General features: G+C 34.1%; 1 protein-coding gene and 1 long non-coding RNA gene across 8 annotated transcripts in view; one reads left to right on the top strand and one right to left on the bottom strand.

Annotated features, from left to right (window-relative positions):
- The window catches only part of LOC118276808 (ribosomal protein S6 kinase alpha-5-like), a 95,501-nt gene that overhangs the window by 3,497 nt on the left and 70,248 nt on the right, over positions 1–21,756 (bottom strand). For both annotated transcript variants that reach the window (XM_050699681.1, XM_050699682.1), the window contains exons 7-16: positions 9,349–9,521; positions 8,843–8,924; positions 8,165–8,327; positions 6,936–7,048; positions 6,506–6,625; positions 6,007–6,111; positions 5,243–5,410; positions 4,517–4,738; positions 4,023–4,125; positions 192–337 (exon numbers count right to left, since the gene is read on the bottom strand). In XM_050699681.1, the coding sequence (XP_050555638.1) occupies positions 192–337; positions 4,023–4,125; positions 4,517–4,738; positions 5,243–5,410; positions 6,007–6,111; positions 6,506–6,625; positions 6,936–7,048; positions 8,165–8,327; positions 8,843–8,924; positions 9,349–9,521 (1,395 nt within the window). The remainder of the gene's footprint in view (positions 1–191; positions 338–4,022; positions 4,126–4,516; positions 4,739–5,242; positions 5,411–6,006; positions 6,112–6,505; positions 6,626–6,935; positions 7,049–8,164; positions 8,328–8,842; positions 8,925–9,348; positions 9,522–21,756) is intronic.
- The window catches only part of LOC118268738 (uncharacterized), a 242,283-nt gene continuing 221,632 nt past the window's right edge, over positions 1,106–21,756 (top strand). Inside the window, exons 1-4 of one of the 6 annotated variants that reach the window (XR_007706144.1) lie at positions 1,106–1,505; positions 1,773–1,960; positions 2,216–2,437; positions 2,582–3,094. This is a non-coding gene — a long non-coding RNA (uncharacterized LOC118268738). The other 5 variants (XR_007706143.1, XR_007706139.1, XR_007706141.1 and 2 more) reach the window with 5 other exon arrangements.

Genomic DNA, 21,756 nt, shown 5'->3' on the forward strand with positions numbered 1-21,756 from the left:
ACTAACTAAACTAATTAATGATATTTAGAACACAAGTGACTCAGAACTTTTCGTAGTGTATGCCAAAAGTGCCTCTCTCAGGATATACTATAAAATAATCCTCATTCATTCAATTTTATAAAATACAAGACATGTAAAACTAGTCTATTAACTAAATAGAATATAATTAAACATATATACTAGATACTAACCGCGAGTTTGAAGCTGGTGGGCTCGGGTATGGCGACGCCGAGCGCGGCGAGTAGCTCGTCGGTGCCGAAGCGCCGCAGCGGGTCCACGGCCAGCAGACCCATCACAATGCGCTTGCTCTCCGTCGATATGCTCTCCCAGATTTGGCCTGTAACGAGTTAATTACATGATTATTTTAAGATTATGGGCTGTTGAAGCTATGAAAGACTTAAGGTGAATGTTCCGATCGCCTTTTCATACATTTTTCGTTCACGGTATACTCTCCGTACATATACACTTTTTGCACAAAACTAATCACTTTATCACATTTGTACGGTCAAGAATCTGCATATAACTTTTTGGTAAATAATTCGCATTATATATGGAGAAAAACAGTCTTGAAAACCGTGAAAAATTTGGCATTTCTTTTACTAGTGTTAGTGCAATTTGACAATCAAACATATCGGAATGTCTGGATAGGTTATAATATTAAACGCTAGATGGCGTGCACCCGATAATGTAAATTTGAAGAATCATTACTAATTTTATAACAATAGTTTTCATTAAAAAACATTACAATAATTTAAAACTAACTATCGTAAACGAAAATATAAAACATTGTGGTCGTGTGTGAAAAAAATGTTAGCGTTAGTTATTATTATTGTCACTGGCAACAATAAAAATTTTTAAATTCGTTCGTAGACAAAATACGATGTTGCCGTTCCGTCGAACATGACCTTTGACACGTTGCCAAACTTATTTAGTACCATCAGATGGTTGACTTGAAATAAAATACATTTCGAAGAGTTTGCGTAGCATTACGCTAGGCTTTACGCGCGGAATTTCTTGTATGTTTTTGATCAATGAAAATTCATTGATTCGAAGTAATATTTCTTGTATGTATTTCTTTCCAATTTAATATGATTATTGCAAAGTATTGTAGTATATGTTGTTTATAAGTAAGTAATTTTATTTCAAAATAAAAATACCTACCAACTAATAAATATTAGCAAGTCAGCCCGTGAGTTTAGCTGGCTATTACAAACTAAAATCCTCATATTAGAAATCACCGATCGATATTATATTGTTTTCTCAGATTAGTAATACAAATAACTTTGGACGGACAAACATTAGTATTATTTGTCACATTATATTGCGTCTGCTACATGAATCCCGCGCGTTCCGAAACACTCAAAATCAGTTGAACGGACGGTAAAACAAGTATCTTTAAATTTCTAATGTTATAGTAAATAGAGTATAATTATGTAATATCATTTTATGATTTTATTATGGTTGTTCTGCAGCGATTTTTCAATTGATGTTATATCATAATTTGGGTAAGTAAAATTTTATTGCTATAATTTTTCTGAATTTCGGAACGTATTTAATAAATTCTGTTTTATCTATGGTATGGATATTTACTTTGCAATAATTTTCATGACATGAGACTACATTTTGCTGCAATTACAAGCGATTTGATCTGGTTTTGTTATAATATCGTTTCAATTTTATGCGAATAGGTACTGAGTTTATAAAAGTAACATAATATTGTCTTGTACTTATATAATTAGTTTTTGTGTATTTCGGATTCCGTTTACATCTAGGTACCTACTATGTCGGGGTCCTACGAGAAAGCTGGCGTATCAACGCCACGAATATTCAGGCGCCCGTAAATCGTCAAAACGAGTGAAAAGCGCATTCAGTTGGATACATGTGGACGACAAGATAGTAAACCTGTAAATTATAACTCAAGTTGTGGCCAGCTTCATTGTAAACAAACTTTAGTTTTCAAGTACGTATAGAGTCATCAGTTGTTGAGCCATCTACATGTAAACTTAGAACTCTTTTAGTAATAAGCGTTTCATCCCTCTTCTTCACATGACCATACCAAGAAAAACGATTTCCTTTCAATTTTGCTCTATCATTGGATAATAATGTTCTAGTTATGAATAAAAAGCATGAATATTACTATCAAGTAAATTCTATTGCATGTCCACTTTATAATTTATTTTAGCATCTTCTTACTATAATATTAAATCTATTTCAGGTTCAAGGACAAATGCGTGTCAGTAACATGGATAAATGCTACTTCATATGTTTTATTTCAGTCAATGAACCTTTGACTGTTATAGAAGTTTGTCGAGATAATATAATGACTTTATCAGCAATATGATGCCAAAGTTAATACACTTTTTTAAAGAATGTATTCTGCCAGAAATAGTTTTGAGACATGTTCAAAAAATGCGAAATGTATACCTAGGTATGAAAGGTACACAATTTTTTTTTATTTTATTTTATGATTTCCATTGATTTCAATCTATATTATATTTTTTTCTTGTGGGATATTGTTTTCATCCACATCAAAAGTTAAACACAAAATTAATATACTAATTATAGTAATTTTCTTTCGCAGCAGCTGTGTAGCGGTAGTTTCCAGGCAATAATGAGGAAGGATGAGCGAAAACAACACGACAAATGTTTTTTTATTGTACTATTATAGTAGTGTGTTTAGAATCTACATTATCAATGTTTACAGTCATGTTTTTTTTGATGTCAGAAAACTGAAATGGTGTACTCGTCGTAATGAACATAATGTTCATAATGTGATATGAATACATTGACCTATTTTAAGGTTTCTGAAAAACAAAAAGGAAAGTTGTTGCTTTTTTATTTCCTTATGTAGTATAGTGATTATGGATGCTTAGATATTCTCAAACATTTTTCCGCTTTGATTGCAATCTATTATTCTGGTTGCCTTGTTTATGAATTATAGTTTTGAATTATTATTTTGAATGAGATTATTTTTTAATAATCAGTCACGTATCAAGCATTCATGTCACATAAATACTTGTAATAATTGCAGGTTAGTATATACATTCTATTAAATAATGTATAAGATAATAAAATAAAACTGTCTTACATTGCATTCTTGACATTCATTTTATTCCCAAACTAGTGACCCGCCCCGTTTTCGCACGGGTGCAAAATTATCAGTTTCCCTACTATAATATACATGTATTATACATATAAACCTTCCTCTTGAATCACTCTATCGATTAAAAGAAACAGCATCAAAATCCTTAGTGTAGAAAGCATACGTATGAATATAGGGACAGAGAAAACGACTTTGTTTTATGCTATTTAGTACCTAAATATAACACTACTTATACCTTTTATTTTTAGAACATAATAGCATCAGATGGTGTTCTTTAGTTCCTAATCCCCAAGACATAATTTCTACAGGTACCAGCCTATTAACTTTTAAATGCACGCCATCTAGTGGTTAATTTTGAAGAAAGGTTGATTTTAAAGTAGGCGCTATGTCTATGTGTGTATAAATGAGTGTAAACAGAGTTGGATATTAATATTTCGCTTTTATGGCAAATCGGATGGGTTTTGAGGCGATAATTTGACTAATTCCGATAAAGTGGGATGCCTGATTTTCGCATTATTATTTCTGTTACTTAATATTGTTCCAATGACACTCAAAACAACATAAAACTGAAAATGTTCAATTCAGCGCCATCTATCGGGAATCGAGCCATGAAGAGCTCGGAACATTCACCTTAAAGGTAATAATATGATGTGAATCTTTCCCAATTTTAAACCAATTTGAGATGTTTTAGCAGTCAGAATAGTAAAGTGTGACAAACATTTAAGATTGAACGAAATCCATTTTACTGATTGTAGGTATATACAGAATCATTTTCAGTGTTTTTTTAGTTTTTCATTACTTAGCTTCTAACATCTTTTTTTAAATATTAATCGATCAATCGCAGGTTTATAAGTTGATAAGTTGGTCTAACATCATAAGAACAGTAAATAAAGAAACACTTAAAATAAAAGATACTCACCGTCCATAGTAAAGTTGCCGGTTCGAATCCGGTCCATGAAGGCGGTGATGGGCTCCTTCTTAGAGACAGGCTGGAACGGCGCTTTACCACATAACATGTAGTACTGTAGGACAAACAATATTATTACTTAAGAATCATCAAAAAAATATGTTGAAATGTGTGGTGTGTAATGGCATTTCTTCATTTAATGGTGTATTTACTTATTAGGCTATCCAACACTTATTAACATTCATACATTTGTTATATCATTTTGAACAATACTTTCGTGAGTGTAACAACTCTTTACTGGCAAACACAGCATGGACATAAAACGGTTAGAATAATTATTATACTTAAAAGAATATTACATTTGAGAATATCAAATAAATACAAAATTAATTTCGTTTATACTCCAAAGGCAGTTGTTTATACTTGTAAAATTTGTGTATAAATGTAGTTAAGAGTGCAATGACAGTGCGTATGTAGTAATGGTAGAGTGTAGAGAATATACGTACGTAGACGACGCCGAGGCTCCAGAGGTCGCACTGCGGGCCGTATCCGGGCGCGGCCTGGGAGCGCGCGCGGGCCACGACCTCGGGCGCGGCGTACGGCAGGCTGAAGCACGGCGTCATCATGCGGGGCCGCTCCTCGGGACACTCGGGGGACCGCCGCGCGAAACCGAAGTCCACCACCTTCACACGCGCTTCTTCTAGGCATCGCGTCGATAGGAGGATGTTCTAGGGAAGACAAATATTATTAATATTAAAAAGTTATAATCAATACTGGGGAGGCATAGATTGATTGTTACGTATTTCGAAATATGTGTTTCTCGTAATTTTAAATTAAGAGATTTTACGATAAGTAGTCGAATTTGCAACCATATAAGGTTGAAAGCGCATTAAAATTATTATTAATTTAAGATGGTATCTTTTTAGTATTAGAATTTTTATCACTATTTTATTTTAATTTGTTGTGTTTTGTCCCAAGCACAAACCTACAACACACTTCTGTGCTTAAGTGTTATAGGAATCCACCCATAACGCACTTGTATCCTTGGATGTTATGGGGAGTACATGGGTGTCACTGATTGCTTACCATCAGATGATTAGTCAGCGCGTTACCCATAAAACAGTACATAAATATGATTGACTGATAGAAGATGCTATAAAACATTAAATCCGCCATTCACTATGTGAGAAGAAAAGCTAAATACAATAAAAGCTACAGTAACAGCTGCATACCTCTGGCTTAAGGTCCCTGTGCACGACCTTCCGCGCGTGCATGTGCCGCAGTGCGAGCGCGAGCTGCGCCAGCAGTCTGCGCGCCGTCCGCTCGGCCAGCGCGCCGCCCGACAGCTGCGACGCCAGCTCGCCGCCGCTAGCTAACTCCGTCACTATGTACGTAAACGCCTGAGGGGAAACACACATTGTTAGTATAAGACATAAAAACATATACAGATAGTCTTTAATCTATACTAATATTATAAAGCTGAAGAGTTTGTTTGTTTGAACGCGCTAATCTCCAGAACTACTGGTTTGATTTGAATAATTCTTTTTGTGTTGGGTAGTGCATTTATCGAGAAAGGCTATAGGCTATAAAACATCACGCTATGACCAATAGGAGCCGAGCAGAGCGGGTGAAACCGCGCGGAACTAGCTACTTCAATTATAAGGCAATTTACCATGTTATTAAGATCTAAAGAAATCAAGATTTAACGGAAGAAATGTTTAATTCTAATTAAATAACGAACATTTGTATCAGAAAACAAGTAAAACTCGATTTTTTGGAATAAAATACTTTAAAAAGCAAAGCAACGTCACGCCCTTTATCCCCGAAGGGGTAGGCAGAGGTGCTCATTACGGCACGTAATGCCTCTATACAATGTACACCCACTTTTCACCATTTGTGTTATAAGTCCCATGTAATAGGGGGTGAGCCTATACAAATACAAATAGAATAGTTTACATTAATAATTTAGTTTATTTCAATGAATAATGTTACTTACCGAGTCATGGAAGACCTCGTGCAGCGTGATGATGTAGGGACACCCTTGGCACGCCTTCAGCAGCTCGATCTCCTGTTTGATGTCTTTTTTCTGTGTCGATATAATCTGTATGGGACAAAACAAAGATATATTTAGTTTCTTATGGTATAGTATAGAAGCTCAATGAGTAAACAGATCATCTAATGGTAAGCAATCGCCTATGGACATACATAACATAAGAAGTATAACAAAAATTTATTTTAATAAACGAGTACTCTCCTTTCTTATATCGTTTAGTATTGACATTACAAATTGGACAGAAAATCCTAATATTATGACTTAGGAATCGAATACAAGTACATAGATTTGTACTATAAATAAATAGTAAATATTAATGTGATAAACGCTAAAGAATATACAAAGATCATAGATCCTCTGTCTAAGTTCCTATAATAGTGTGAATTTGTCTTTGAATGGGTTAATGGAATGTGTCTCTGAATAAATGGAATGGTAAGCTTACCTTGACAGCATATTCCTTGCCAGTCTGCCGGTGGATACACTTCCTGCAGACGGAGTATGAGCCGTCACCGAGCAGAGGAGTGCTCAGCTCCACAGAGTACTTTTGGAAAAATGGTGAGTCCTGGAATATTAAGAAAGGAAATATATTAGTCATCTTATGTCAACTGTAATATTATTTTTCGAAGAGGAATTACTGTTTTATTGTATTTTTAGTGCTTGTTCTTACGTCTAAATTGTTAAACCGATTTTGATGTAATTTGATAAAGAGAGAGAGATGAAACCCAGAACGAAATGGTAAGTCAAGTAAATAAAAGTTTTTTGGAACTGGAAACTATAATGAAAGCAGGGATACAAAAGCGTTCTTATCACATTTATAAACAGGAATATTCAAGTAATTATTATTTCTTTTAAATCATAATAAGTATATTTACCTTGGCAACCCATCCTTTGAGTTTATCGTGCTTCTGTCCGGTGGCCTGCATCCATATCTGGTCTGATATGACATTCTCCGAGAACAATATGCTAGGAGCCACGTACGAGTAGCCTGGAAACAAGAAAAAAATAGGTTAATTATGTCCTAAGCATTGTAAGGTCGCTTTTTCTAAAGTAAAAAGAAGTTTGTCCAAAGTTAAACTTATTAAATGAAAGACGAAAAGGTGATTCTTTAGCCATATTAATATCCGGCTCAACTCTAGATTGAATTACTATTAGCGATTTTCAAAAAGCCTTAAAAAACGTAGCACCTATGTTTACAGTGAGGAGGCAGATCAAGTTCTATTGAAAAATATAGTCTACAAAGATGTTGCCACTATTTCTGACATTACTGAAGTTTCAAGTTCAGTTTTTCAGCTTTACATTAATAAAGCTTGACCCGGCTTTTATTGAGGGGGAGCTAACCCCTTGCTTTACTCGTCTAGCACTAGGTTCACCCAAGTAAAGGGTGTCCCAACAACAACGCAAGATTTAAATTTTAAATAAAATGCAGATATTTTTAAAAAAATCGTGAAAGCTTTATAATATCGTAAAGTAGAGAGTATGAGGTTATCTATGGAACAATACATCGGGCAGATGGCTGCCGCTGGTTTGCTGAAACATACGCGATCTTTCAATGAAATTTTCAATGACCGTTTTGCATTAATGCTGCGGTATTTCATTAATACAGCGTCCAATTTCCTTTTAAAGGCTTGAGTCGTCGTCGGCTTATTCGCATAAACCATCGACTTTAAGAAACCCCAAAGAAAAAAGTCTAATGTTGATAAATCACATGATCTAGGCGGCCAATTCTGGTCTCCAAAACGTGAAATAACACGACCGGGACATGACTGATGCAGCAATTCAATTGTTTCTCTGGTTGTATGACATGTGGCGCCATCTTGTGGAAACCACATGCCTTCCAAATCCATTTCTTCAATTCGAGGTACGAAAAGACTGGTTATCATTTTACGATACCGAACACCATGATTGACTATTTGCGCTTGACCTGCCTCATTTTTAATCGTGTAGCGCTCCATTTTTACTAACCTCGTACCTTATACTAACAAAAAATAACACGTGTTCAAATGTCAAACAATGATACTTCGAATGCCGCCAAATTTAAATCTTGCGTTCTTATTGGGACACCCGTTATAATATAAACTGTAAAATAATAATAAAACCTTACCAAGGAACAATTTATCGTGATGTTTAGGCGCCTGGGCCGGCGAGTCGGTGGGCGGCATCCTGGTGAACTCGTCAGCGAAGTTGCAGGTGTCCGCCGCGTGTGTCAGGACCGGGACGAACGGGGCCGGGATCTCACGGCGAGCTACTGCCTCCCAGTCTAGGTTCTGGTGAGGGAAATCATATTTTCATTTATTTATTTGATGGTGAATCAAAAATCTACAAGACAACAAGTGAGTTGAGTAGTTATTTAACACGTTGAACGCCGTGGTGGTCACCGGTGACCGACGTTAGCGGAGGATTTGCCTTCAACAGTTTCCTATTGGCAGTCAAAGACTTAATGATGAATCAACAGCTACAAGATACAAGTTTAAATAGATAGTTATTGGTTGAGTGATTCTTTTGGAGAAATAAAATGTCAGCGTTAAATGGAATTACATCATTTCTTTCATGGAATTGACTGTACTTTGGTTATATCAGTAATTGGATAAATATGTCCATTCCTACTAGGAACTTTTTAATCTGAGTATGATAAAGAGAATATAAGTTAAACGTTTTTAATACAATTTGAATAACTTGAAATTTTTAATGTTTTATTCATGTATGTAAGTACCAAGACACTTAACATTGTGTCTTCACTTTATCCTACTCTGGTGTCCAAGGAATACATAGGATATCTAACCTGGAAGAAGGGATGCCTCTTCAGCTCCTCAGCGTCGTGTTCACCACCACCGAGCCTGCGTCGCGGGTCTTTCACCAACAATCTGTGGAAAATATACATTGTTTGCGTTAGAAAACTGTGTTACATTTATTACAATAATGTCTGTCTTTAATAAATAAATTGCTGCTATTCGTTAAGAAGAGAACAGTCTAAGTCTTTACATACTTCTACAACATATTAGAAGTTTCAATATTTGGAATTATCTAAAGTTTGTAATTAAATTCTGTGTATGAGTAGACTCATCTTTCGATAATTCTCAATATAATATTGTATGTATGTTTCTTTGTGATAGCAACTCAAAAACTACTAAACCGATTAAGATACAATTTTGCACACAAAAAGACCATGATTGATAAAAAATACTTCTCTCTTGGTAAAATACTTTCTTCTTCTTCTTTCTTGAAATTCTTACTAAATCTTTAGAGTAGTATAAATAAAAGTTGACATGTACGAAACAAAATACTTACTTCCTAATAAAATCCTGGACTTCGGGACTGACGTCGGGCGGGACGGGGTAACTGCACCGGACGATGCGCTTGGTGATCTCCTGTTGGGTATTCTTCTCACCTTCCACCGTGAAGGGAGACGCTCCCGTCAGGAGTTCGTAGGTCAGGACTCCCACTGACCACCAGTCTACTGCCTGTGGACAAGGGGAGATAGAGATTTAGTATACAGAAGAATACAAAAACAATTGTGTTAAGAAAAGAGAAATATGACATTATCAAGTTCACATATTTTGTCAAAGATTGTTTCCTTAGTTGAATGATAGTCACGTAGTGGTCAAAGAAGTTGACTTTTTTGGGCTTTCTAATACTTTCAATGGAGACATGGACTTTGAAATTATAACCGATTTACGGTGATAGGTTAGTCTCCTATGTTACAACTTAATATGAATATAGAAAACCAATTTGTTATATCACAATGATGGGTGAGTATAAAACCATATAATTTAACTTAGCTAGAATACAATTAAATTAAGTACCAAAGGAGTAAGTTATGAACCAATTTTCCTTTAAATAAAAGTAAACAGTAGGTTCAAGTTATTTTTAACGCGGGTCATTAGCCGTACGGATCGACGTTTGAAATATTGATGAACTTAAGGTTAGACTACAACAATACAAGTCGTTGCTCTTTCAAAAAGATAATAAGAAAACATAATTGTTTTGAAATGTTAACTTCAAATGTTATACTGGTTATTTTTGGAGGCAGCGATAAGTGATTTTTGTACATCTATTTATCTTTACCAATATTTTTAAATACAACAACCAACATCAATCAGAAATGTGGACCTAAAATCATATTATTAAATGTTAAAATCCACTGTTATCTGAGTTTTGACATCCTTTTTTTAGAGGGGAAAAACATCCAATGACTTCTCCCGCATTGGGCGAAACGAGAAGGAGCTCTCCCACACTTAAAATAACCTATTTATCTTTATCAATATTTTAAAATGTCAGACTCTTACTGACCCCATTTCTACTCCTGCTTTTCGAGCCGTAGACCCGGTTACTCGGTAGGCAGTCCGCTTTATCCGTATTCTAACATACTCCGATTATAAGACCAAAAAATAAAGATCCCATTTAAAATTTGACCATCTATAGACCAAAATAAAGACTATTACTAGACTATGTATTACTAAGATAATACTACATACAGCAACGAAGCAAATAGGTTTTTCCCTCTACAAATACATAATAATATAAGTAAATACAACATATTTTACAACGAGGAAACCCCTATATGTATGATTGTGCGTCTCGATTCCAAGAGCGTTTAGAATCGTTTTATCGATACAGATAGTGTTTCGGCCTTGGCTGAAGAACGACTACATACATTATCGGAAATGAATTAATAAGTGTACATAACATACATAGCATATACACTCATGTTGTTAATTATGTTGTTTTTTGATTTAAAAAACAAATTAAATGAAAGAGAAATGGCCTTAATGATTTTTAAGTTAGTTTCTTCATTTATTAAATAAACTTTTGGTAGGTAAACTTTAGTTTCAAAAACTCTTTTCTACATTTAAATAAAGATGAAATCGTGAATAATTTGCATGGAATTTTATTTTCCAAAGTCATATGTATTTCCTAATCAACTAATCTTCTATTTCACTGAAGACAAAAGCAGAGTGTAATATGTATAATTGTATATAGACAGACACCTCTATCTACCCCTTAAGATTACACCACGCATATAAAAACCAAATCTCCAAATCAAAACATGACTACATAACACAGATACATAAACATGTACATATTCAATGCATCGGAATTCACGTGCGATATTATACTTAAATAATCATGTACATAGATAAGTATATAAGAGACACGTGCTACATAGTATACTGAATATTTACACGTACTTTTTTATAGCGATATCAAGATGTTTGTCTTATTAGCTCGCTCTCTCTCTCACACACATTTATTTAAGAGAATAAATGAGATTGGGCAGCAAAGGTCCCTGTTCTTTTTATGTGTGATATCCAGCCTGGCTGCCTGGCTGTAGAGGTTATGGGAATCTTCTCTTTTGTGGAGGAAGGCCACAGTCCAACAGTGAACTACCACGGGCTTTTGATGGTAAGCTGAGACAGTGATAGTGCTCTCTTTTACTCATTGGAATTAAAAAAAAGTGTTTAAATCACACTTATATCATAAATGTGAAAGTTTGTTACTTTGGATGTTTGTCTTGTCCGTCAATCACGCTTGATTTTTGATGAAATTAGGTTTGAGCTGAGTTGGGCATTGGTATAATTTTTATACGGGTGAAGCCGCTGTTTTCAGGATGTTAATTGGTAAGGTAAGGAAACTAAGAAACCGATAATATGATTGTAGGTCCAAATAAAATGATGATATCAGATTGACTAACTGATACATAACCAATTATTAAGGATTTTCTCTTACAAACCGGATACCTACTTGCAATAGGATAACCTGGTTTAAAAAATGGAGGAAGATATTTTCGAAGAAGTCCAATTAAACATGACAATAAATAATTGGTGTTTTTGGAAATCCCTTTATAAATTTTGTACCAGGTAAACCGAATGCCTTTGTACTCTTTTTGTAACATGATTATAACATAACTCATAGAAAACAAAGCCATTCATGTAAACAGTAAAAAATAGTCAAATAATAATTTGTACGTAAATTATTCAACAAAAACGTGTTTTACATCTGTGTGATTATATTAATGTAAATATTGACAACATATACACTAGCAAACCACCAACCAATCATCACTATGTATTTACAAACTAAAAATAGAACATAAAAATATCATACTAAGAAAATGTTTTCCCAAGACAAAATGTCAATTTCCACGACCGACGAAGATAGCCGAACGCTTCCGAAGTTTACCGAGCACACACCGAGCGCATGAGTCGATTTCCGGAGGAACCTTGGCGACTTATATTAACACTAGACGAAGAGGTTCATGTATTGTAAACAATTACTTTTTCAAACACACAGTAAAATTACTATGACAAATTAATTCAGTGTCTAATTTTGGACATGAAAGTCAAAAATATACACAGCGTGATTGGTGTTTCGAGTAAATAGAGGGGTGTGCAAACAAGTGTTTGTTAAATTAAGAGCCTATTTCAGTAAGTTAACCCCTTATCATGGTAACGACCTCTTTTCACAATTTGTCCTTTAGATAACCGCGGCTATATATAGACGTGTGAATATATGATATATGTTTTATATTTAGATCGTTTGCTCACGGCATGGTTGTAACGTGTTGTTTGCTTTGCAATTTCTAGCCATCATCCTGTTTGTTTTCCGTAAAGATTGAAGGCTTAGATAGACGCTTTCAATAAGTGGATAGTAGATCTCAATGAGTAAATTAGTTTCATCAAAGGTTTGATAGAAGCTCCTACTACGTAATATACCTATCACGTATCCTTACCTTATTATGATAATGACATTTAAATGTGCCTTTATTGATCTAATTATTCTTGACTTTGAATATTTCTATATAGGAAAAAGATAGAGGGTGAATGCCCAAAAGCGACACTAGCGCCAAATACATTTACGAGCAAAATCAGGCATTAACAACAGTTTTAATGAAAAGCCTTTACTCTACGATTATAATTACTTTGTTTAGGAGTTTTCTAAAACAATACTTTGTAATCGATAATTAAGCAAGTTGCGAAGGATTTCGATAAGAAATCTTATTATAGAAGCACTCATTTGCCGTCGCTATGCGGTTATAAGTATTTCAATGATTTTAATTAACACCCAAATAATGTACGGTAAGTACGGTCGTCGGCAGCTCAACCTATACTTTTCTGTCAATTTTTTTATTACATTTTGAACTTTATCGTATTGTTTTGCATGAAACGTCATCAGATTTTTATATTAAATAGCAGACTTGTCACATTATATTCAAAGATTGGGATTTTATGACATTTTATTACTACGCTATTTACGTTACAATATTTTTCTTGTTTATAGCACGAGACTCGTTAGTTATTACGTTTGTTTTTCCCGGAAGATATCTCGTAAACTGCCGCCTCCATTTTAATATAATTGTAAAAGCGCTCAGTGAGTTCTTGGTACTGGAATTGATTCACAGATTGGAGTATGTACGATATTATTAGATATTGGCTATGGCATATTGTCACCACCGCTACTCTTGCAGTGGGTATCGTGGGACGTGAGAGAGATTGTGTGTGAGCAAGTGCTCTCTGTTACATTTAAATCTTTTAAAACTGATCTCTAACTAGTTTCTTCAAGTGTGGGTATGGTTAACCTTCTTATGTGTCCAGCAGTGGACTGTCACTGTTGGTGATGTTACTTCAAAGGTAGAACGCGTTGCCAACTCTCATGTCCGTAACGGAAATGTGAAAGAACAAACTAAGAACAGTTAATTTTAAAACACATTAGGAGACAAGAATCTAACGATAATACTAGATAGACATTATTATCAAATCCGAAAACAATTACAAAATAAGTTTTCTCCAACTACAAAACAAAACAAAAGAAAATTAAACTTTACCGCATAAAACTTACAGCATAAATTACATTAAATGCAACGTCTAGGAACTGAACCTTGAACGTGGAAGGAGCGAGGCCATAGCAGCAGTCTTGCGGAAGGTTACTCTACGCTAACAATCATCATTCAAAAACAAACTTTATGCAAAGCGTCATAAAGTCGACATTCACTTGGTATACGGAGAAGAAGTTTAACTCTGTATTAAAATGAGCTTTATTTAGTAAGATATAGGGTTGTAAATGGTTTGTTTAGTTTGTGTAAAATGTAGGGCGTTGAGTAGTTTTTGGCAAGTGGTCGGTTGGTAACAGAAGTAATTTTACCGTATGCACGAAGAATGTGTGTGTTTGTTGAAGATATTATTAGTGGATAGTTTCTTTTATACTTTAGTTCCTAGTTTGTATGCACTGGTGTCGCCTTGAAGGGATTATTGTGAAGATAATATATGTGTATGATAATAATAATATATGAAGCCTGTACTGCTTTCTCTTCAGGAATAGTGTACTTCCGCATTTTTTTTTTCAAATAACAATTAATTATGTTTTTAACTGCACTATACACACAGTACATTTTAATACTAAGAATTTTTAAATTTAAAACCTAATGTATTTATGCAACCTATCCCCTCGCCCTACCTTATCCCTACCCCTGTTTTAATCAAATTCCATCTCGATCCCTTCAGCTGTTATGACGTGAAAGAGAAACAAACATACAAACCTTTCACATTAATAATATTAAGTAGGATAATACAAATTTCCTGCATAAGTTACTGTTACCTAATTTAAAATTAATATAAAATTTTGTAATAACAACTGAACATCCAAATATAGGTATATAATAAACTTCCTGTATTGACAATTGGTTGCACTAAAGAGCCTCTAATACAGTTTACTATTCCAAGAATTTAATACAAAAGTATAGTATATACAAAATATAAATACATAACAATAACTCATTGAAAGTATCACCAATACATTTTATTCCAATTACCATAAAATGCAGTATAATATCCAAGTTCTCGTGAAAATTGGATACTTGACAATGCCGTGCTTGGCACTGAGTTTAGCCTACTTAAAGCTATATTAGGTATTATTATTAGGACGACCTATATACCTAAATATTTGTCTAATATAGGTGAAGGTCATACTATATACCTACATTGAAAGTTAACATTTGAAGCAATCATATTTCTTTTAAATTGATTTTGAACTTTATGGCAATAACTAGCGATCCGCGCCAACTTCTTATGGGTGTAATGGTGATATACTATGCATGTATTATACATATAAACCTTCCTATTGAATCACTATCTATAAACAAAACGAATCAAAATTATTTGCGTAGTTTTAAAGATTTAAGCATACAAAAGGACATAGGGACAGAGAGCGCGACTTTGTTTTATACTATGTAATTTTTATTAAGGTTGAAAATATTTAAAAATTACTGATAGTTTCGGGGTAGCATGAGGTGCTGAAATACTTTCAAGCTATCTTCAGTCAACTCATAACTCGGAAAAAGGAGAAGAATACAATTATCTTTTTTAAAAACTTTTATCAATAAATAATGTACTACGCCTCTGTCAACCCCTTAAAACCACGATAACAAAGTAAACACCGATACTACAAGTTTACAAGTACATACAAATAGTAAATACGGCAATTATTCACAAGAACCGGGTTAACGAACACACAAACACATACCTACCTATATACCTACTATGTACATAAATTATTATTACCTACTTAATACTCAACGGTATTAATGTTCCAATGTTTGTTTTTGACTTTTAAAATGTGTATATTATTATAAAGCAACTACGAAAGTTGTTGTAGGTATTTTATTTACTTCATTGAGAACTAGATTCTGCCAGCAGCTTCCCTCACGTTTACAAGAGGTAAAAAGTATTCTATCACCCAAGCTAGTTCATACTTTGTCTGTATACCAAATTTCATTGAAATTCGTTCAGTAGTTTCAGCGTGACTGACGATATCAGCCACAAAACTGCTATTGCTGAACATAAGCTATGACTACCAGATTAAAGTTGGAAGCATCAAGCAACCTACATCCAGTGGCAGCCTTCGACCTTTCTTGGTCATCTATCCACATTGTAGGATGAAACTTGTGGATCTGAAGAACGACTGGACAGATTTTGAAGGATCAGACTAATGTTAAATAGTATTATCAAGAAAATATGCGTTTAAGTCAAGTCAAACTTGCATTTATCCTTCACCTCCATACATAAAGTAGATTTACGATATAATAAAATAAAAAATAAAACTAGGTAACTACTCTAACTGCAATACTGTCTCGTGACTTACAATTATATATTTTTTTAAACTATTTCTATTATAACAACTGTCTATCTTTATCCTCTACAAAAGAGACGATTATATTTTGAAAATTGTCCCACCAAGAAAAAAGTTAAGGGTAATTTTTAAAGGCTGCTTTAAAGTCGAATATATACGTAATATATGTGAGAATTTTGGCAACATACTGAAGTTTCAATGCCAGGCTATATGTAATAAGAATATAATGAGAGCTTAGGGTAGGTACTTGTAAGGATTCCGACAACTGCGCCATCTATACGGCGAAGTATTGCATAACTGTCAAGATGTTCTTTGTTGAACGTATTATTAATTGATCGCATTTGTTTTATGTAAATAGTGTTGTAAGTGTTGTATATCTTTAATGTTTATGTTCAAAGGGTAATTGTATAGTAATTAATTTCAAAAATGAAGTAACAACTAGGTGCATACTTTTGTTATACTTAAAAGAACTTAATAGATTGCTTTGGGATTAAAACAAAGCTGTTGATATTAAAGTTCATTTTACTAATGAACATTGCGAAAACAGATACCCAAATAAAGACACACTTTCAAATTAAAAGACAGAACTTAAAACAACATTACATAAAGCAGTAGTCACGATCACTACACACTAGAGACACATTCAAAACACTACTTTAAATTGACACTACAATAAAACAAATAGTGACATCAACAGTAATAGCAAACGCATCTTCAATCCATGCACAGATCGAGCAAGAAGTGGGCGTGATTGCAACAATTTGCATGACATTGAGCAGGCCTTGCTTGTTTCACTAAATTATCGTCTAGCAAGGTCAGATGTAGTCAGCACGGCAAACTATACCGTTGATACGCTATCAAACGTTTGTTTTGATTGATTTTTAATAACGTAACGATGATGAATTTAAATAAGATAGCTTGGTAACTAAACCAGTATGAACTACTGTTGAATAAAAAGATTTAGGTCAAAACAACGCAACTGAAACAGTCAGAGATACTGATTTACAAATGTAAAAGGAAAAAGAATCGGCTTAAAACAACGACTCGAGCCCAATTTGCGAGGCATTAACAACAGACGAACATAAATGTCGTATAGAACGCGTTCTACAGAAGAGATTAGTTAATTAGAATAGTTAGTAGTTACACCATAGGTTACTAGTTACAGTCATGATGACAAATATAAAACATGAGTTAAAATTAACAATATCACGACCCGTGTGGTCGTGACTATCAACTGACCTACAAAGATGCTTGATAGTTGTGACCGAAATCAAGTTGACGATATTTTTGTAGTTAAATTAGCAAATAGTAAAAACTTTAATGATAACTATTGAACATGTTGCTAGAGAAGCAAATGTAATTCAATCTAAAGAGTATAGTAATGGCAAAGGAAGTGAAAATCATGATACCAAATGCTTTAGATTGAGCAGAAGCTATAAAAGATGCTAACGATAACGATAAATAAAAAGCAAGACAATTAACAGCATTAACAAATGAAGTTTGTCAAACGAACTGAATGCACTAAACGCATTGTCACAAAGCAGTTAGAATCAGGTCATATATTTGGAACAGTCACACGATCACACGTACCCACGTACGGAATTGTAATTACAATTTAATTTACACCAGATTCCAAGTAGGTCGACCAAGTACATTTGGAATTTACCAGAATTTTATACCTATTAGGACGTGGCTTGGCAATTTTTGTTTTTGTTATGAATTGATGAATAGCATCTATAGGATTGTTTACATTACATTCGCTTGCTTCATTCTCAATACTTTCCTTTTCATCGCAAAAGTAAGAAGCCTGGTAAAATACTTGAATTTGAAGGAAATTTTTCTACAGTACTTTCAACAATGAGGTTTCTACTGCACGTGCCGTTCCGAGTATAAGGACTGGAAGTAAACACTTTGTTTAATAGAAAACAAAAAACCTTTGCACGTGTAGAAAACTTGAGAGCCGTGTAAGCTAGAATTTACTTTGTTGTTGTTTGGTCATTTAATAAAGCCGAGAAATTCTCTGGAACTGAGAATTGGATTAGAAGGCAAGTCACATTCTTTGGAATTCTATTAACTGCCATACTCAGAGACATTTAATGATTACTTAAACTATTCCTTAGTAATGACTTTGTGTCGCAAACAATTGTTATAGACTCGGTTAAGTAACCATTACATTAAATGACTCTGAGTGCGAAGGGAAGTTATTTCTAAATTTAGACAAAAATTTGTATCTCAAATGGTATTAAAATCAAATGAAAATAGTTCAGGAATGAGGTCGATAGTTTTGTTAATAGTTTTATCGTATACGGAACAATTTCTATTGGGAATCGCTGTCCGATTGCGTTACAAATTGGGTTACATAGATAATTCCCAACTGAAGCGTTTGGGAGAATGTTCATTGGTTTAATTCGCGTTCATTCATTTGAACATATTATGTGTTTTCTGGAGAATTTAAAACGGTACGATAGTGTAATTTTTTTGAAGCATGTTTTTGAAACCGTTAGATATGGAAGAAACATTGATGACATCTCTAGACACATTTTAACACATCGACAATTCTCATCTCATCCATCAAACTAATTTTGTCACAAAACCTAAAGCTTTTTTAAACAAAGCAAAGATGAAACCAGGATAAACGAAGCCATTCAAATTTCAGAGAACGACCTTCGTCTGACCTAAAGTTTTAAGGAAGGTGAACAAAATTCCTAGGCTAACAAAATTCCGGTGCAATCAATGTTTACAGACAAAGTTGGTTCACGTGACACTGGCGGCGACGGGCGCCGAGCACGTGACTTAGGCACGTTGTCACGCACACACCCTTACAGCTCTGTATTTGTTTAGGAGCCTACGATTGGTCCACGGCTGGTGGAACAACGCACAAACCTGATTAACGTGATCATCAATGAACGTACATGTTTTAGATAAATGGCATTTGAATTTTAGAAGTGCAACGATAAGTATGTAAATTTACTCTCGCCTAAATAACCTCGTGTCTCGCCATCATATTTTTTGTGTGAAATAAAGAGTTGCTACTCATAATTAATGTAAACGAAATCTTATTTATATTAACCAAATGAATACAAAAACTACAAAAGTGCAAAACTCAGAATGGCAGCTACCAAGATTTAAAAACAATGACACAGCTGAAAGAACAAATTAAAATACTAAGAATATCAGGATCCAAGAAAAACAGAAGATTGCTTTTCAATGTAAACTGTAATACTGTTGAAAAATCATCATATCACAGAGTCAATTATACTTCGAAAGACAGTATTAAAGCAATCAGATTGTCTCATAAAAATACGTGATGTATAAACAATAATAAATTAGCAAATAATCACGTTCATGTCCTTGGCCAGTCTTATCTTTGGCATTAAAAATAAAAGTAAATGCTGTTTTCTTCGTTTGTGTTCGACGATTCATTTTAATATGAAGATTATGTGTGAGAGAGTAAGAATGGATGACCTTTAAAAGCCTCACGTTTTTGGTTTCGATGAAAATCACGCTTTACCATCCCAAAATAGCCAATCAATCATTGATCGAATTGGCAATATCACGAGATTCTGATTGCTTTATCTTATCTCGGTATTAATACAACAATATGAGTGCAAATTATAAATAATGATTATTGGTAAACAAAGGGACTTTCCCTGAAGTTACATTTGCATGATATTGCACGGTAGAAAATAATTCAACGTTTGCATTTTGCAATTATGATTATTAATTTCATTGATACACGTTTTGCTATTCCCATGAACCAAGTAATTTAGTTCTTGAAACGAGTCAAGCTGTATCTAGGGAACTGTTTAATATTCATTGGATCCAGAATTATTTCAAGGACAACGTCTCAAGGCCTGTCTAGCTTTTTGGTCTGTAATATTATTTCGTATATGGCCCGCGGTAACGCTCCGTCTCACTTATTTTTTCTATGTATTATTACACTGGAGACCCATTTGTATGTTTGTAATACTAACAGATTCTTTTTTTTAAATAATTTCTGTCTGTAACTAACTAATATTATCTATGACCCCATCAAAAGCACGACTTACTGCTTTTTTGAGGGAGGAAATCATCCAATCAATTCTCCCGCCTAGGGCGAGGCGAAAAGGAGTGTCAGACTTTACTGATTAAAAACCACTCTGTTCCTACTCCTGCTCTTCGAGCCGGAGACCCGGTAAACCAGCTAGGTAGTCCGCAGCTCTGGATCAGGCATCAGCCCTACTGTGGCCCATCTCTGGTGCTCTGATAACGCGACGCGCCACACCGCGACCCAGTAATGATGAGAACTAGAACCGTACGGTTCTAGTTCTCATCATTACTGGGTCTAAAGTACACTCAACGCAAAAATATCAAATCACATCCACAAAATGACAGTTCAGCGACTGTCTTTCTCATTTCAGTCACCCATAATTAAAGCTGATGATATGATCTTATCTATCTAAGGTTCAGAGGTTCAAACATGCAATACTAGTACTGCTACCAGTCCCTTGTCTTAATAAGTAGCTATTATAGTGTCTTGCATCCGATCGTGACTCGTTACTCTCAACAATAGACCAAGAAAGTGATACTAAAAGTTTTTTTATCTCCTTTGAGCACCAAACTATCGGAACTTTCGAGTATTTTCTCTATAATGTTTCTAATATTTTAATGTTAGTTTCTGTCTAGCTAGACAGATGTGATGAATATTTAATGTCGAATTATATCCATACGAGGGACTCGGCTTGCTAATTTAAATATTAATTTAATAAACCTTTATTAGATAGTTAAGTTTTAAAAATAAACACTTGATAGTTAGACGTGCTATATTTGACAGAAAGTAATCATCTAATCGTTTGTCGATTGATGTGAATGTTAGATGAAGAAAATTATTTTAGCCTCAGTTGATTATCAAAATAATTTATAAATGGATTTGTTCACTATTACCAACAGGATCTCAGAACATATAAAGAGTAGTACATACCCCCCTCTTCACACACTAAAACTCGTCCAATAATTAAAAACTTTGAGTACCCTTGTCTCGATAATCGATAGGTCACTAGTTACACCACTCGATTCCACTCGCAATCGATTCTCGGCAATGTCATGACAATAGTGAAAGTTATTAAGCATTTCGTAACACGTTTTCAAGTGCTACAAATGTTTGATGTCAGTTATTGACAGCTAAAGTAATATAAAACTAATCAGTTTATGAATAATTAATTGTTGTTTGTTACTGATAGGTAGCGTGTTGCTTGCAATTGTTTTATTGATAATGGGATGCGATTTGAAAGTTTGATTAATTGTTTTCGATTTAAAACACTTTGCCGGACAGCTGTTTGCAATATAGTATTCAGTTAACGGTATGATCAGGCTCGGTTGTCATTCAAGTAAAAAAACCGGTATAATCAGTTGCTAAGTGTTATTCAGTGTGAACGGATTTATTGAATGAATGATAAATTTTACAATATGTTTAATATATTTTTTTTAATAAATAATCTTCTATTTAATTATGAAGTACCAAGTACAGTCCACCACAAAAAAAAATAAGTGACAGAATATTTTGCAAAAAAAAAAAATTCCCTAAAAATATGACAG

Source organism: Spodoptera frugiperda, chromosome 17, assembly GCF_023101765.2.
Source record: "Spodoptera frugiperda isolate SF20-4 chromosome 17, AGI-APGP_CSIRO_Sfru_2.0, whole genome shotgun sequence".
Taxonomy (NCBI): domain Eukaryota; kingdom Metazoa; phylum Arthropoda; class Insecta; order Lepidoptera; family Noctuidae; genus Spodoptera; species Spodoptera frugiperda.